At 37.6% G+C, this 19,527-nt stretch overlaps 1 protein-coding gene across 2 annotated transcripts in view; it reads right to left on the minus strand.

Annotated features, from left to right (window-relative positions):
• Positions 1-19,527, minus strand: part of stk11 (serine/threonine kinase 11) — a 138,155-nt gene that overhangs the window by 75,026 nt on the left and 43,602 nt on the right. For both annotated transcript variants that reach the window (XM_043721243.2, XM_043721242.2), the window contains exons 2-4: positions 10,436-10,519; positions 6,111-6,200; positions 3,912-4,044 (exon numbers count right to left, since the gene is read on the minus strand). In XM_043721243.2, coding sequence (XP_043577178.1) covers positions 3,912-4,044; positions 6,111-6,200; positions 10,436-10,519 — 307 coding nt within the window. The remainder of the gene's footprint in view (positions 1-3,911; positions 4,045-6,110; positions 6,201-10,435; positions 10,520-19,527) is intronic.

Genomic DNA, 19,527 nt, shown 5'->3' on the forward strand with positions numbered 1-19,527 from the left:
CAAAGGATATTAGTGAACCAGATAACTTTTATACTAATTAATGATTTCATGGTCACCATTAAGAGAACCAAATTGCAATTGATGTACTAATCATCATGCAAACAGTAAGCAAAGAATTTGCCCGACAGACAGAGACGTGAATTAGTTAATCCTAATGAAAGATCAAGGTATATCCAGGAAGAGCGATATGATATTGGGATTCCAACTTGAGCACGTAGTTATGATTGGACAAATTTCAGTCAGAACCATATAAAATGAAAATGTATAACTGTTAAATGAGTTGTAAGCATGTTTAGCTACTTGACTGTGGCATGATGTGGCCAAGTTGGTCATTATAATCAAAGAGGATTTTTAGATTATTAAAGCTTTGATTTCAATTAGATAAAATTTAAAAACAAGAGTCAAGAAGAAAAGAACAAAGTAAAAGCAGTTTGCATTGAATAATAAATGGGTTTGAAAAATAGGGAATACCTACCAGATGGAAATAAAGAGGGGAGGAGTTAGAGGAGAGAGAGTAGAATGTGGAAGTTCTGAACAAGCCAAATGAACATTTAAACAATTCTTGGAAGGAAATTATCTAGGGCTCTATTTACAAGTTTGGAGCTTACAAATCTAACCATGCGCACAAGGTGAATTAATTGTTACTAGGTTTTGAGGGAAGGCAAATAATCAGGCATTTTTGAGCCTCAAGATTGGAACTATAGGATTGATTTTGTTTTTTTGATAATTAATCACTTTCAGTTGATTAAACAAGTGAGGAATCGAACTATTATTTTGTTTAATTATGGCTAGCTATAAAAATATTTCAAAGGAAGAATAGCCATATGGCCCACATCAAAAGTCAAATAACTTGATTTATGGTATGTTTTTATAGTGCTATGTAAATATCCACTCATAAATATGAATACATTTTGATGTAAAAGGCTCTTTCTCAAGAACACAGCCATGTTTAAAGTGGCTTAGTTCTGTAAGTTAAATATTTAACAGATCTGTGCATACACACACAACTTTGAAATTATATTCAGTGTGGTCTCTTGTGGTTGTTTTGACCTTTTAAAATGAATTGATTGAACATTTTCTAATTAATTTATGAGATGTGGATGTTGCTGTCGGTGTAAGCATCTGTTGCCCATTCCTAAATTGCTCACATGTGACTTGCTCGGCCATTTCAGAGGGCAGTTAAGAGTCAACCACACTGCAGTGGGTCTGGAGTCATACATAGACCAGAACAGGTTAAGGACAGCAGATCTCCTTCCTGAAAAGGGCACTGGTGAATCAGATACGCTTTACAACATTTGATAGTAGGAGTTGCCATTAGGCCATCTTTTAATTCCAGAATTTCATTAAATGTTACCATCTGCCACAGCGGAGTTCAAATCCATGGAGAAAGTGAGGACTGCAGTTGCTGGAGAGTCAGAGTTGAAAAGGGTGGCACTGGAAAAGCACAGCAGGTCAGGCAGTGTCCAAGGAGCAGGGGGTTGATGTTTTGGGCATAAGCCCTTCATGAGCAATTCAAACCCATGCCTCCACAGCATTATGCTGGGTATTAAATAGTTCAGGCAATTGGGATTGATAATATGCTGTTCATGTATTGGAAAACCAATAGAGTTCAGGAGGTTTGATTATGCAAAGGGAAATATGGCCAGTAAGCATTAATAAGTGGTGATTTGGTGCACAAGAAAGGAAGATTGAAGAAGCAAAGCTTCAGTCAAGCAGAAACAGCAAGAAATGTGCCCAAACAACCAGTGTCATGGTGTGACAGCTCAAAGTGTTTCAACTGAAAAATCACCATTTTCATCAATTATTTATTTTGTACTTGTTTTGATAAACTTATTAATTGATTTTGTACGAGGGTCTCCCATATTTCTGTATTGTTGTTGGAACTTTTCAGTGAAACCTTCAGCTTATCCTTCAAGCACTTTCTCCAGCCTCTGAATATTTTGCTTCAATTAGCTCACCACAGAAGATCTTTTTTGCAAGCACTCATTAAAACATTGTGGTAACACGTCCTTCTCACCTCATCTGAACTTTCTACAGCAGATTGACTGTTACGCTTAGCATCTACATCGAAAAAAATCTCAGCATTAGGAATCTTGTCTTGATATTTGATTTTGAGCAGCCTCCAAAAGCAGATCATGTGAAAGTCATGTAGCTCATTTCCATGCCTGGAATAAAGTGGCCACATCTCACAAACATATGAGAGAGTGAGAAGTAGAACCAGTTTTTATACCTTCATTTTTGTTGAAACTAACTCCTCTTCACTTCCAGCCAATTTTTTGTAGCCTGGTAAAGATAATGCTGGCATCACCATTTGGAGGTAATTTTGACATTAATGTGAACGAAGTGGAACAGAGGACTGCTGAGGTAAGGAAATGTGTAAATTGCTTCAAGCATTAGATGGTGAGACCAAAGTTATTATACATGGACAAGAAATATGTTTCCACACATTGCGTGCATTGAACAGGCATTTAGGACAGTCATCAGTGAAAAGGAAATCAAAGATTATAGCTCTATATACTTTCATTTTGACTCTTTGTCTCAGCAACTTGGAGAGATTTGGCCATTTGTACAATATCTAACGTAGATGCAATTTTTCTGAACTCAAAATGCTGCTGGGGGTATTGCAAAGAACATCATAATGAGAACGGTAGGAGCCAACACAAAGCCAAGCTTCATAACAGTTGTGACTGGAAGGCACCAAAAAATTCTCCATCAAGTGTGGAGATGCTGTTGCTTAAAAGAAGTTATTTTGTCCTTGTTTTTTCTCAAGAGAGGTCATAAAAACAGAGGTTCCAAAAATGTCTGAGCAAGAGCAAGAGCCAAGTTGAACAATGGCAGGAGAGTTGCTAGTTCTCTCAGTTCAGGCTTTTACTAGTTTGGTTTTGCTGTAACAGTGAGAGGCTGTGTAGTGAAGAAAGGTTCCAACCTTCAGCTTTCTCTATGTAATTTCTTTGGAAGTTGTTTCCTCCTGCCTGTAAGAACCTATGTTTGAATTTATCTCTTTGTCAAGGGGTGTCTTTATTGGATGTGAGGGAATTGGAACTGCTGCTGAGTTGCTATATCGAGTTGATTGGGTTGTCAAACTGTTGTTGTTTTAAATTCTGGTTTTTTTCTGCTCGTGTCTCAACTGTAGTGTTTAAATGAGTTCTGTTTCGTTTAAAGCTGAGTTGTTTGACCAACTGCATCATTCTTGGAATGTCCACTTCACATCTCTCTTTAAAATAATAAAAAAGGTTAGGGTCCAGGCTACCATCGTAAAATATTTGCAGGGGATCTGGCCTGATCCATAACAGGCAAGCAGGTCATCAGAGGTGAACTTTAAGTGAAGTACACAAATGGATGTTGGAAATATTCAAGACTACAAAAAAAATCAAAGCAATTGGCACTGCATTGAAATGATGGCATCAAAAGTAATAGAATGCTATTATTTATTTATTCTATGGCTTCTAGTGCTGAGTCACACTGAAGGATCAAATTCAAGGTATTCAACTTTCATCGATGGGGACTGATCTGAAAAGGACCAGCAGATTTTAAGTCAACCTCTCCTCATGTATGATTTACTGTCAAGTACTGTCTGCATGGGGCTGCATACTTTTTGCCAAAACTAAAATCCTTTAGCTTACTTCTCCTTTTGAAGAAATCAAGGTTAGCGATCTATTCCAATCAGAAAAAAAGTCTTCCAGGTTTCATTTTTAAGTATAAAACAATGCAAAAAATAAAAATTCTCTCCAGTGCTTTTCGGGAACCAGCAAAACACTGAATATCCTAGATTATACATAAGCATTAGATAAGAAAAGGAACATGAAATTTATTTTTTGGAAAAATGTAACAGTAATGATATATATTACAACAGGCAACATTAAATGAAAAATATGAGTGTTATATGTCAGAATAAAAACCAGGATACATACTTCAGCCACTCCTAGATCTGAGATTTTCAAAGTGCCATCCGTTGTTAGCAGTAAGTTGCCTGGTTTAATATCTTTGTGGACTATTCCTTGACTGTGCAAATATTCTAGACCATCAATCAATTGGCAGAAATACCTGTCCAAATTATTGAGAAAGAAACAAACAGAAACATATTCAGTATGACAAATCTAATTAAATCAAGGCAAAATATTAAGAAATATAGTTTGACCTTCACAACATTAAAAAGTGGAGAATACATCAAAATTTACAAATATAAAACTGTACTAAAATTAATTCTTTACTCGTGATGGATAAGTGCATGCATAATATGTTCACTGATATAAATGCCCAATACCCTGTTCAGTTTCTGTCTCAGCATTGGCTACTGTTAAAGCCCTTAATTTGGTACACCATCATATTGATAAAAGCAAACTTCTGCCAACCAGCAACTACTACATTCTCTAATACTTATCACACAGATGGAATACAATCTAGCAAAGCGTGAAGTTATGAATTTTGGTCGGAAGAATAGATGCATACACTATCTTCTAAATGGGGAAAGGCTTTGGAAATTTGAAGCTCAAAGGGACTCAGGAGTCAGAGTTCAGGATTCCCTTAAGATTAACATGCAGGTTCAGTTGGCAGTTAAGAGGGCAATCACAATGTTAGCATTCATTTATGAGGGGGCTAGAATACAAAAGCAGGGATGTACTGCTGAGGCTGTATAAGGTCTGGTCAGACCACATTTGGAACATTGTCAGCAGTTTTAGCCCCTATCTATAAGTAAGGATGAGCAAGTGTTGGAGGGGGTCCACAGGATGTTTGCAAAAATAATCCTGGAGATGAAGGGCTTGCCATATGAGGAATGGTTGATGCCCTCGAGTCTGTGCTCAAAGTTTAGAAGTACGATAGAGGGATCTCATTGAAACTTACAGAATACGGAGAGGCCTGGGCAGAGTGGAGATATTTCCATTCTGAGACTAGGACCAGAGGGCACAGCTTCAGAAGGACTGATCTTTTAGAACTAAGATAAGGAGAGATTTCTTCAGCCAAGGGTGGTTAATCTGTGGAACTCATTACAGAGGACGACGGAGATAAAGGCATTGAAAGCATTTAAGACAATTCTTGATTATTAGGGGATCAAGACTTATGGGAAGAAGGCAGGAGAATGAGGTTGAGAAACATACCGGCCATGATCGAATGGTGGAGCAGACTCAACGGGCAGAATGGCTTAATCCTGCTCCTTTATCTTAAGGTGTTAATTATATTTTTTATATTGCTTTATATCCATATAATGGTAAAGACAGTTTGGCTTGCATCAGCAAAAGTCAAAGGGTGAGACTAATGGTGGACTGGACCAAAATGCTCTAGAGGTCAACATATTTAAATTTTTAATTCTAGACATGGTTATAGTCTGATCCCGGCTCAATTCCCAATTAGACTTTATTCTTCATTGAAGAAAGCAAAATTGAAGGCAGATGCATTGCTACAGGTTGAAGAATATAGGAAGAATACCAAATAAGTTCAGATGTTAGGCTACTCTTTTGCATGAGGAGAAAGTGAGGTCTGCAGATGCTTTTGCATGCTCTACAGCATATGGCCCAACAAACACAAACATCCAGTTGCCCCTTGTCCTTTCAGCATCAGAGAACCCCAACTGAAAAAGGTGACAAAACAGTGGCAAGGAGGAGACAGCATACAATTAGGACAACAATATATTAAAATTATGGGACAGGTTACATTTTAACAGTTAGGTTTTAAATCACACTATCATAACGACTTGAAAATCTCCCTTCTGATATGTATATGATCACAATTGTAAGTAATTAAGTACTCATTGAACTAACAAATACCCTTTTGAAGCAAAGAACCTCACATTCTAACAAGGAGGGGGCAATGCAGGGAGACATTTGACTCACCATACCTGATCATAACAACACATTTTTTTTTTTTAAAAAGTGACTGGAAAAGCTCTTCCTGTGGCCCCCACAGACCTCACCCCATCCCACAGTATCCCTCCACCTCCGCCCTAATATTAAAATCCAGGTTTTTCTGGTAAACAATGCTCTCTGAGACACAAAAGAGAAGTGATTCATAGGGTGTGGAAATGAGAGTCTGAGATACTGAGGGTATGTAAAGCTGACTTATTTAAAGATTGAAAAGCCTTTTCTATCATTTGGTAATGAAAATAAGTTACTTACCCATGAGCTTGAAATACTGGGAATTTCTTGTCTGTGACACTGTCCAACATTTCTTGCATTCCACACACACAATACTCCATGACCATATACGTTAGCAATGTCAAGGAAATGCTATATATCAATTTAATACCAAACACCTCTGTTGAGCATAATAGTATTTGAACAAATATAAACACAAAGGTCAGCAGGTCTGGCAGCATCTGTGAAGAGAAATCAGAGTTAATGTTTCAGGTCCGGTTCTGAGCAAGGGTCACGAAACCTCAAACATTAACTGATTTCTCTTCACAGATGCGGACAGACCTGCTGAGCTTTTCCAGCAATTTCTATTTTTGTTTCTGATTTATAGCATCTACAGTCCTTTCAGATTTTATAATCACATAGGTACTGCATTTAACTGGCATCTGTAGCCAAGTACTCAACAAAAGCAGCTTTCTGAAATAACTTATAGAACTAGAGTCATAGAGATGTAAGACATGGAAACAGACCCTTCGGTCCAACCCGTCCATGCTGACCAGATATCCCAACCCAATCTAGCCCCACCTGCCAGCACCCGGCCCATATCCCTCCAAACCTTTCCTATTCATATACCCATCAAAATGCTTCTTAAATGTTGCAATTGTACCAGCCTCCACCACATCCCCTGGCAGCTCATTCCATACACGTACCACCCTCTGTGTGAAAACGTTGCCCCTTAGGTCTCTTTTATATCTTTCCCCTCTCACCCTAAACCTATGCACTCTAGTTCTGGACTCCCCAACCCCAGGGAAAAGACTTTGGCTATTTATCCTATCCATGCCCCTCATAATTTTATAAACCTCTATAAGGTCACCCCTCAGCCTCCGACGCTCCAGAGAAAACAGCCACAGCCTGTTCAGCCTTTCCCTGCAGCTCAGATCCTCCAACTCTGGCAACATCCTTGTAAATCTTTTCTGAACCCTTTCAAGTTTCACAACATCTTTCCCATAGGAAGGAGACCAGAATTGAACGCAATATTCCAACAGTGGCCTAACCAATGTCCTGTACAGCCGCAACATGACCTCCCAACTCCTGTACTCATTACTCTGACCAATAAAGGAAAGCATACCAAACGCCGCCTTCACTATCCTATCTACCTGCGACTCCACTTTCAAGGAGCTATGAACCTGCACTCCAAGGTCTCTTTGTTCAGCAACAGTCCCTTGGACCTTACCATTAAGTGTATAAGTCCTGCTAAGATTTGCTTTCCCAAAATGCAGCACCTTGCATTTATCTGAATTAATCTCCATCTGTCACTTCTCAGCCCATTGGCCCATCTGATCCAGATCCTGTTGTAATCTGAGGTAACACTCTTCACTGTCCACTACACCTTTGTCATCTGCAAACTTACTAACTGTATCTCTTATGCTCGCATCCAAATCATTTATGTAAATGACAAAAGGTAGAGGGCCCAGCACTGATCCTTGTGGCACTCCACTGGTCACAGGCCTCCTGTGTGAAAAACAACCCTTCACCACCACCCTCGGTCTTCTACCTTTGAGCCAGTTCTGTATCCAAATGGCTAGTTCTTCCTGTATTCCATGAGATCTAACCTTGCTAATCAGTCTCCCATGGGGAAGCTTGTCGAACGCCTTACTGAAGTCCATATAGATCACATCTACTGCTCTGCCTTCATCAATCTTCTTTGTTACTTCATCAAAAAACTCAATCAAGTTTGTGAGACATGATTTCCCATGCACAAAGCCATGTTAACTATCCCGAATCAGTCCTTGCCTTTCCAAGTACATGTACATCCTGTCCCTCAGGATTCCCTCCAACAACTTGCCCACCACCGAGGTCAGGCTCATTGGTTCCCTGGCTTGTCCTTACCACCCTTCTTAAACAGTGGCATCACGTATGTGCTTTAAAAATAATTTTAAAATGTAATACTTTCCAGAATTAATTTTGAAGTCACATCACATCAATCCTGATTCTTTGAAGGTGTGGAATAATAGCAAATTCTTGCACTTAATTTGGAAAACTGACCAAAACATTTCATCAATGGTTAAGATCGCATTCATTGAAATAAATATCAGCTATAAAAGATTGAAGCATTCCAGTAATTTATAAATTGAAACTTCCAATTAAACTGAAGGCCATTATACACATTCTATCCTTAAAAATGTTATTCAACTTCTGAAAAATGCTGTATGGAAATAATCTCAGATCTTCAATATTAAAGTATCTTCAACAGGACTAGAAGATAAGAGCAGAGATGCACTGCTGAGGTTATATAAAACTTTGATCAGGCCTCATTTGGAATACTGTAAGCAGTTTTTGACTCCATATGAAAGTGCTAGCATTGGATGGGGTCTAAAAAAAGATTTACAAGAATTACCACAGGGATGAAGGGCTTGTCATATGAGGAGCGATTGAGGACTCTGCGTCTGTACTCTAAGATTAGCAGGATGAGGGGGACAGAAACTGACAGACTACTGAGCGGCCTGGACAGAATGGACATGGAGAAAACATTTCCACTAGTAAGAGAAAATGGGAACCAAAGGCACAACCTCAGAGTGAAGACTTGGAACGGAGCTGAGGAGGAATTTCCTCATCGAGAGAGTGATTAATCTGTGGAACTCATTGCTGCAGAAGGCTATGGAGGCCATGTCACCGAATGTATTTTAAGACAGAGATAGATAGGTTCTGAATTAGTACGAGAATCAAGAGTTATGGGAAGAAGGCAGGAGAATGGGGTTGAGAAAAACATCAGCCATAATCAAATGGTGGAGCAGACCTGATGGGCCTAAAAGCCTAAATCTGCTCCTATCTTATGATCTTATAAAATATACAGTGCTGAAACAGGGGTAATTGGTTTTCCTTAGCATTATTAAGCTAAGAGACCATTTTCTGTTTGGATACAATTTCCATTTATATCCAGAGATCCAGTCACACAGCATGTTTAATTGACCATACTGCTTTACTTATGCAGTAAAGATAACCAAACTTCAATTTCCTTAATTCTATGGGATCAGACTGAATACACATTTTATGCATTGTATATGCTCAGTGATGCATAAACTTGCTTGTGTCTTCTTTTCCCCATCTCAGTTGATAACTTTGCTCACTAGAATTCATGCTTAAATCTATTCCACCCACAATAAGTCAGTACTATTCACTGAGTCACATCCAATATGTGAACAAGAGAACCACATCACAGAATTTTATTAATGATTTATTTTCACGTTAGAAATATTTTAAATGTTATTGGTCTGAAAAATGGTGGTAACGTTTTGATATGAAGACAAACAATATGGAAAGATTTCCATCTAGTATTTAGAGTAGTAAATAGTCCATCACTGTTAAGACCAGAGTTGGCTGGCAAGTTAATTTGCCGTGCTTTTTTTTTTGAAAAAAAAAGAGAACTGACTGTGCTAACTAATTTGTTCAGGTGTGTGCCAAGTCATCTTTCTGTAGTTGACAATATTCTTTTTCTCACTACAGAGTTGTGTTTGGAGTAAGTCATTCAAAGATGCGGGTATCATTCATAGAGTTGATTTAGCATAATATTAAATCAGATATTTATTTATTTTGGAAGAGTCAGTCATTCTCAAAATCATTGAATGTTTATAGCACAGTAAGAGCCTGTTCAGCTTGTAGTAACCATTCCAACTCAAACAAAAAGAACTCAGCTGCTTCCAGTCCAAGACATATACCCCTGCAATTCTTTTCATACTCCGACAATTATTCAATTCCCCTTTTAATGCAACAATTGAATCTGTTTTCATATTTACCTGAAAAAAATATCATTTTATTCAACCATGAAATTACCTTAGACCATAAATTATCCCTGATGGATTTCTTGCGGTGAACAGTGGGGGTTATATCTATTATTTTTTTTTATTTTCCCAATTTACAACGGAGTTAAATTTCAACACTTTGTGCAGAATGAATAGACAAAATAAAATTGAATTACAGGTCATAATTTTAAATTTCAGAATTGATTATTAACCAAAAATAATGAAACAAATTAACAGAGTGTTAGGTTTAAAAATAATAAGTTATTAATAAGTTCTTCAAATACAATGGATTATTAACATGAACAGAAAATTATAAGACATATATATATATATATATATATATTGCGAGTTTAAAAAGCAATCGTTGTACCTTAAACCAAAGGAGGCACTAGCTACAATCAATCAATTTCATGATTCAAAATCATCACAACAGAAAATTCCAAAATAAAGATAGCTAACCCAATTTTCCCCTCTCATACCCTAAAGAACTTCAACAAAACTTAGTGATAATGCAACTCTCTCTTGCAGGACTGAGTATGGAATATTACACAGTCATGAAAAAAAGGATATATTTTTTGCTTTTCTTCATTATACAGCACATCTACCAATTGGATTACATTTTTGTGTCGTAGTCTCCTGAGCAACTGGATTTCCCTGAAAACAAAAGACAGATAGTTGAAATAACTAAGGACTTGAGAGTCGTCTTCCATTTCAATATGATGATATCAATATTATAAAACAAAACCAGTCAAACAAAGTAGAAAAGGGAAAGAAATTTGTAAAAACACAAATTAAGCATATCGTACTTTTCCCCCCAAACAGGTTCTTATTATCACCATTAAGTATACAACACCACAAATGAAAAAAATTATTTCCACAGTATCTCGTGTTTTCTAGCTGTGTCCACTGTGTCATGCCAGTAAAACATTTCATATTCATAACATTAAGTGTGGCTGTATTCACTATAGCAGTTTCTGAAACTGCCATCTCTTTTACAAATGTACATCATAGGGCTGCTAAGATAGTTGCTGAGAGTCAGTGACTACAACTTTTGAATAGACTATCTCAAGTCTCCAGAAAGTTACTAATTGATTGATGCTGGGTGAGGTGCCCTTTGAATACTAAGACAAAAACAAAATCGGGAATCATTTCTATTAATCATGGGGGAAGATCGTGGCATCATGACGATGTAATTAGCTTAGTAACCCAGAGCTTCAGACTAGTGCTCTGGAGACATAGGCTAGAAACCTAAGCTGTGCAAAATCTGTAATCAATTAAACAAGAACTTGGAGTTAATAGCTTGTCTTTTGAGACATCAGAGGGAGCATTTGATAATAATTTGGGTAAAGGCAATGTGCAAGGGTATGGAGAAAAAGTGAGAGATTGACACTTGGTAATGATGCTAATTTAACAAGATTATGTAGCATGATGGGTCGAATGGCCTCCTTTTGTGCCTTAACACTTCTGTGATTCTATGTTCCTCAACACTCAGAATCTATAGACTCCTAAATTTACTGACTGTGAACGAGACTTAACAGCAAGAGCAACTGTGAAACTTGTCAAATCATAAAAGCAGATGTGAATGATAACCATCCATTCTCCAGTGTAAAGCAATGGCTTCCAACTTTAAATCATCTGGTCGGCATGGACGGGTTGGACCATGCTGTATATCTCTATGACTATGACTCTATTCTGGCTAGATGCTAAAAGCATTGATCATGTAACAAAACTAACTACAAATAACTTTCTTCATTACCCCAAGAACTGCAAGGAAAACCAGGCAGTCTGGAAAATAATAGAACAAGAGAAACCGACTATTCCTCCAGTCACAACAGAGCCCTGCCCAATAACCAGGTAACATAAGCAGTGCAAGAGAGTCCTTTTTTTTTGGCCTTCAAAAATTCACAGATGCAGAAATTCAGCCGCAGGTTCATATGGAAACCCAGAGGCCTCTAACTTCCATTCATCCAAACAATGTATCCATTTTAATTAACTAAAATTTTAAAATTTCATTCATAAATGTGCGAATGTATTACATAGATCATTGTGTATATTAACGACGGAGATAGATAGGCTTTTGAGAATCAAGGGGATCATGGGTTAAGGAGAGAAAACGGGAGAATGGAGTTGAGAAACTGATCAGCCATGGTTGAATGGCACAGCAGACACAATGGCCTAATTTCTGCTCCTATGTCTTGTGGTCTTATAAAATACACAAAGACATGTATGAGGGAATGAGTGTGCTCCTTTACATCGTTTTTTTTTGGAGCAATGCACAAATAAATGTTGCTTTTTTCTGAGTTGAACTGTTTCATGCTAATTACCAAAAGTCACAACAACCAAACTGCTCCCTTAAAATGCATCTAATTACACACAACTGACAGGTTAGAAGCAAAGACAAAAGTCATGTCACCATTTCTCTTCCAGTCTGTCGTGATTGTGAAGACGACAAATGTGGCACTAATTTTGTTAATACAAAATTTATACCAGCAGCGAGAGAGATCCAACAATCAGTTTATCTGCTTTGCTGCTGTTAGTTGAAGGATCAGCACTAGCCAGGACCCAAAGTTGTTTTACAGATAATGAAATTTGAAAGATGTCATATTTAAAAATGCAGTGTTCCCTCAATGTTGAATGATCAGCTTAAACCTTGGGCTGGATGTAGGTTTGCTCACTGAGCTGTAAGGTTCGTTTTCAGACATTTCATGAAAATACTAGGTAGCGTCAGTGAGCCTCTGGTGGTGTAGCCCGTTTTTTATTTGTGTTTGGGTTTCCTTGCATTGGTGATGTCATTTCCTGTAGTGACATAATTTCCTATGGTGATGTTATTTCCTGTTCTTTTTCTCAGGGATCCAAGTCAATGTGTTTGTTAATAAGTGTTCCGGTTGGAATGCCATGCTTCTAGGAATTCTTGTGCGTGTCTCGGTTTGGCTTATCCTAGGATGGATGTGTTGTCCCAGTTGAAGTGGTGTCCTTCCTCATCAGTATGTAAAGATACTAGTGAGAGAGTGGGTCATGTCGTTTTGTGGCTCGTTGATGTTCATGTATTGTTCATGTATCCTGATGGCTAGTTTTCTGCCTGTTTATCCAATGTAGTGTTTGTTACAGTTCTTGCAAGGTATTTTGTAAATTACAAAAGTTTTACTTGTTGTCTGTTTAGGGTCTTTCAAGTTCATTAGATGCTGTTTTAGTGCTTTGGTGGGTTTGTGGGCTACCATGATGCCAAGGGGTCTGAGTAGTCTGGCACTCATTTCCAAGATGGCTTTGATGTAGGGGAGTGTGGCTAGGGTTTCTGAACGTGTTTTGTTGCTGAGAAAAATCGGTGGACTGTGTTCATTGGGTACCTGTTCTTTTTGAATACACTGTATAGGTGATCTTTCTCTGCTTTTCATAATTCCTCTGTGCTGCAGTGTGTGGTGGCTTATAATGTTCTAATGTAGCTTCACTTGTGGATGTTGGGACGATTGCTTCTGTAGTTCAATATTTGGTCTGGTGTTGTTTTCTGGTAGATGCTGGTTTGAAGTTCCCCATTTGCTGTTCACTCTACTGCAACATCTAGGAATGGCAGTTTGTTGTTGTTTTCCTCCTCTTTAGTGAATTTTATGCCAGTAAGGGTATTATTGATGTTCTTGAAGGTTTCCTCTAATTTGTTTCGTTTAGTGATGACAAAGGTATCATCCATGCAGCAGACCCAAAGTTTGGGTTGGATGGTTTGCAGAGCTGTTTGTTCAAGTCTCTGCATTACTGCCTCTGCTAAGAATCCATTGGTTTGTCTGCAGATATTGTTGTTGAAGGTGAAGTGGGTGGAAATGACATCACCATGGAAATGACGTAACCACAGGAAATGACATCATCAACTCAAGGAAACCCAAACATGTAAATAGAAAGTGGGCTACACCACCAGTGCTTCATCTGGAGGCTCACTGAAGATGTTACCTAGCATGGTGACAAAACATCTGAAAGTGAACCTTCCAGCTCAGCGAACAAACCTACATCCAGAATCTCAACCTGAGCTACAAATTGTCTCAAAACCCGCTAACACCTTGTGTTCAAAACTACATGACCTGAATGTCAGATCTTATGACACAGACGATAATGTCACTATTGAATCAAGTTAGTCTTTCAGTTCATGCCCCATAAAATGGTAAATTAAAGTACCTGAAGTATATAATCACTTGTTGCACAAATATATAGCACAGTGCACTGAACTGTAAATTTGCAGTGTTGTAGGACTTGGTAACAAACTACAAACGGTGGGTCACCAAACACTTTTTCTGTTCACATCTACAATTAGGTCAACAGCATTCAGTGCTTAGTGCTCCATTTTAAAGATAGATTCTCAACTGAAATCTGACAAATCTGTTTAAGCTCCATGTTCCAACATTTGGGTTCTCGTAAGCATACTTCCTGGGGCAATCAATCTGTAAATTAAATTGAAGCTATCATTTCTTCTTTTGAAACAGTTATGAATATTTGGAATTTTAAGTTTGCTGCACATGACTGAAGCTCTAAATATCTATATAACTTACATTATTGATTCAGGTTAAAGCAGAAAACAGATTACTTAAGATCCTCTTTTCAAATTTTGCTCGCAAAATAGTTTACTTTTTTTTCCCTGCAGTAACATGAAAATCACATGCAAATTACATGCACATGAAAAATATATACAGTAGAATTAAATCTGCAGTTGAAAATCCTGACAGTTCCTTTTATGTGCCACAAGAGAGCAGTAAAAGGTTATCTTATAACAAGTGTTTATAAAACTGCTGCTGAACTTTACAACAAAAGCAACACTAGAAACAGTTTTTATGTTATGATAAACACACACACATATATATATATATATATATGTGTGTGTGTGTGTGTGTGCAATGGCCCTTGGAATGAAGGGTTAATTATTGAAATGCAATTTTAGTCCATAATTTCAATCACCGTAATTCTTGCACACTTTTCAACAGGTAGTCATTATAAAACACTAGTGCAAATCTAAGAGTCAAATAACAATTATGGATTATTGATGGGATATATGCAGACTTCAAGAAGTCAAACAAAGTATTATTCAATGACTTCCTTAAACATCCTCATTATCAATTCTAAAAACTCAACATAGCCTTCTTGTCCAAAACAGTTGATCAACTGAGAAGTATAGAAAAGAACTGAAGTTAAATCTTTCTGAAGATTTCCTTCGTCCTCTCCATTAGCCATCCCCAACCCAAACAAAACCTCGGTCCAGCTGAGATCGACAAATCACAATGGACTTTTGACCACAGTTTAAGAAGCATTTCATGGCTTAATAATGGCATAAGAACATAAGGCATAGGGTTTGAAGTAGACTATTCAGTCCATTGAGTCAGCTCAGCTATTCAACGAGATCATGGCTAATTTGATCATCCTCAATTCCTACTTTCCTGCCTTTTCAGCATAACCCCAGATTCCCTTACTGATTAAAAATCTGTCTCTCTCAGCCTTGAATATATTTACTGACGCAGCTTTGAAAGCCCTCTACAGTTAAGATGATCCTAACCCCAGAAGAAATTCCTCCTTACCTCGGTCATAAATATTTGACCCTTTACTCTGAGATTATGCCCTCTGGTTTTAGACTCCCACAAAAATGGCAAACAAACTTTCTGTATCTTCCCTGTCAAATTCCCCAAGAATCTTGTAATGTTTCAATAAAGTTAGCTCTCATTCTTCTAAATTCCAACAGGTACAGGCTAAATCTACTAAACCTCCATAACTTGTATTAGCCTAGCAAAACTTCTCTCAACTGTTTCTAATCCCTGTATGTCTTTCTTTAGATGATAGGCCCAAAACTGTTCACAGTATTCCAGATGTGATAGGACAAGTGTCTTGTATAATTTTAGAAAAGTCTCAATACTTTTATACTCTCTTTTCTTCGAAATAAAGGCCATCAGCGAATTTATCTTCCTTATTACACACTGAACTTGGACACTAGCTTTTTGAGATTCACAAACAAGGAATCTCAACTGACAACTGTGTCGCCAAATACCAGACTAATGCCATTTACACGTTCGCTGATGACACCACCATAGTCAGTCGAATCACAGACAGCAACAACACAGTCTACAGATAGGAGGTGGAAGATCTGGAAAAATGGTGCACCGAGAACAACCTAGCTCTCAATGCCGGCAAAACCAAGAAACTAATTATTGACTTTTGGCTGGATGTTAATCATGCTCCTCCACACATTAACAGCACAGAGGTGGAACGAGTGTCAAGCTCCTGGGATGGTCATCCACAACAAGCTTTCTTGGACTCTTCATATGGATGCACTGGTTACAAAGGCCCAACAACGTCTCTTCTTCCTCAGGCAGCTGAGGAAATGTGGCACGACGGCAAATACCCTTGCCAACTTTTATAGGTGCACCATCGAGAACATTCTGTCTGGATGTATCACTACCTAGTATGGCAACTGTACCATTCAAGATCAGAGACGGTTACAGAGAGTGGTGAACTCGGCCCAGACAATCACAAAGGCCAAACTCCCATCTATAGAATCCATCTACCAGGCCTGCTGTCAAGGAAAGAATGCCAGCATTCTCAAAGATCCATCCCACCCTGGCAATGTTTTTCTGCAACCGCTACCATCAGGGAGAAAGTACAAAAGCCTGAACACACACACCAGCTGGTTTCGAAACAGTTTCTACCCTACTATTATTAGAATACTGAATGGGCTCAAACTCTTAACACTCGCCTGTATCCCTGTTTTTGTAATTGCCGCTGTTTACCTATTATTTACTCATCTATGCTATTCAACTCTGTGATCTGCCTGTATTGCTCGCAAGACAAAGCTTTGTGACAAATGTGACAATAAATTCAGTTCAATTCAATTCATCTCAAATTTCTATATTCTGCAGCTTTCTGCAGTTTTTCTCCATTTAAATAATAAGTTCCTCTACTCTTCCTACCAAATTACAAAACCTTACATTATCCCACATTATATTTCATCTGCCAAGTTTTTTTGCTCACTTGCTCAACCTGTCTATATCCCTTTGTAGATCCTGTCATCCTCAATACTTACCTTCCCACCAATTTTTGTGTCATCCACAATCTTAGCAACCCAACATTCATTTTCCTCATCAAAATTATTAAAATATATTGCAAAGAACTGTGGCCCTAGCATGGATCCTTGTAGCACACTAAGTACAGGTTGTCATCCTGAAAACACACCCCACGTCAACTCTATTTATTAGCCAATCCTCTATCCATGCTAATATATTAGGTCCAACACTAAAGGCTCTTATTTCATTAAGTGGCCTAAAGTGTGGTACCTTGTCAAACGACTTTATCTTAGTAGAATATGGTCACAAAAGTATACAATGTGTGATTTTTCTTAAAAGTTACCCACACTCAGATGTACAAAATCAATGCTTATAAACAAGACTCAAAATTATTGATTTCTGATCAGCAAATATTATTAAAGTAGCAACAAATTTTCTAAATTTGGAATTTCAGCACTTAACACATATGTTTAATCTTCAAAAAGGTGACACTAGGTAAAATGGATTCAAAATGTTAATTCAACTTTCTCTCTATAGATGCTGCCAGATCTGCTGAATTTTTCCAGCAATTTCTGTTTCTGTTTCACATTTCCACCATCTGCAGTTCTTTCATTTATTTTATTCCAGAGTCTAGTTCCATTGATGAACCCCTCCCCCCAACACCAAGCTGGATGACTTGTAACTAACTTTCATCCCAACTGCAAGAAAGATGTGTATTAACAAAGAGATACAGATTTTCGTTTCTTTGCCTTGAAAATGCTAGATAAAACTGATCTTTATTTCCTTATGGTTCATGAGCTTGCCCCAACCTGTTCAAGTGGTCACAGTAGCTATCATAGGTCACTATTTGTCCTCTGTAAAATTCACTTTACTCCATGAAGGTCTCAATATTAAAGGGAGATGGAAGTTCAATATTGATAGTCCATGTGTATCTCTCACAATATCTAAACTCCTTTACAAACTCTGACTGCAGAAACGGAATCAGCAATTTATCAAAGGTTTGGTAAGCTTTGTAAATTGTGTCTCGGGTTTATTTTTTGGAACAGAGTGAAATCAGAAAACAGAATCAGGCCATTTGTCACACAGAAACCTTCATCTATCCCACTTCATCTAACCCTATCAATACATTTGCTTTTCTAGATAAAAGTGTCTCGGTTTCTCAGTCATTCCGAACTGCTACAACCTCGCAATTCTGGTGTTCTCAGTAAAACTCTTGAATATTAGCTCTAATTATCTAATTAAACACTAATTTTAATAATTCTCCCTTGTGATAGAATCAAACAATTCTGAATGAAATTCCAAATAGTAAATTACAGGTGACTCCAGGGCATCACAACTGCCCAGTCAATAGCTGGATCTTACCCCCAGAATTGTTAACATCTGTTGGAACTTCAACATGTCCTAAGTTCCAGGACAAACAGTCTTAACTATCTGGTTCTTTTTCTACTCGAAGTTCTATAAAAGCACATGTAGTAAAATAAAACCAAAACATGACTAATCAAACAAAACGTAGCAACAGTCAGTTATGCAAGTCAACACCTGACCAATAGGACTACAATAGTTTGTACAAACAGAAATATAATAATTAAAACTATCACCTGATTTGAATATTATTTGGTTCTCCCTCAAAACCTGTCAAATTGAGGTAAAAGTTTCCAGGTATCATATTCAAAATTAACTAAATGAAAAAAAATGTTGAGACCCTACAATAAAATTACAAATAACATGACAACCTTTATTTTCAAGTGTCAAGGCTGAACCAAAAACATCCCAGGGCTCTCAGAACAATTACACACAGTTCTAAAAGTACACGAGCAGAATGAAGACAAGCATTTCAAAAATAATCCTTCTAGTCAGGAAGCCAAAATTCAATATTAAGGATGAGGATCATGGGTGGGAGGGATGTGATCAAGACAGAACAATCCACGCATTTTTGATTAAGCTGGAGTCTATTCAGAGTGGAGTAAAATAAAGGGATGAGTAATAAAGACTAACCTAGCCAGAGACACCCACATCCGATGAGTGAATAACAAAAGAAAACTCAATAGACAAATCAGGAAACCGAAGGTTTTTGACAAACTATGATTGAAGAAGGGTTAAAGCTAGAGGCACCCATTGTTGAACTGACTGATCTTGGCAATATTTGAGCGTTAAAGCTCAAGATCAAATGGTCATGGCCAAAGGACATGAAGAGAAATCCCAAAAGAAAACTGTGCTCTCTTCGAAAACAAACACAGGGTTTGTAACATATGAATGAGTCATGGGTCAAGCCATGCTGAAGAATTCAATGGACTTTTATTATAGCACAAGTCATGCAGCATGTCATGCTGCAAGTGTTCTCAGTAAGATAAAGATATACCTTCATATCATCGCATTACATGTCATGATGTCATGGTGATCTACGAGCATATCCCTTAAAAAGGCACATTACATCCAAACGACATGATAACATCCCTCTTTTTCCAAGGAAAGAATTTCCAAACAGATATACATAATTGTACACAGGGACATGTCAACTCAACATGCAAAAATAAAGTTACTAAGATTATAAATTTAAATTTCAAGTTAAAGTTTGACAACTCATTCTAATCTGGTGATTGTGGACCAATCTGGAGAGGTATAACAATATTCTTAGTTACT

The sequence above is a fragment of the Chiloscyllium plagiosum genome, unplaced genomic scaffold (assembly GCF_037043375.1).
Source record: "Chiloscyllium plagiosum isolate Xiang-an unplaced genomic scaffold, Cpla_swu_hap1 HiC_scaffold_28, whole genome shotgun sequence".
Classification (NCBI taxonomy): domain Eukaryota; kingdom Metazoa; phylum Chordata; class Chondrichthyes; order Orectolobiformes; family Hemiscylliidae; genus Chiloscyllium; species Chiloscyllium plagiosum.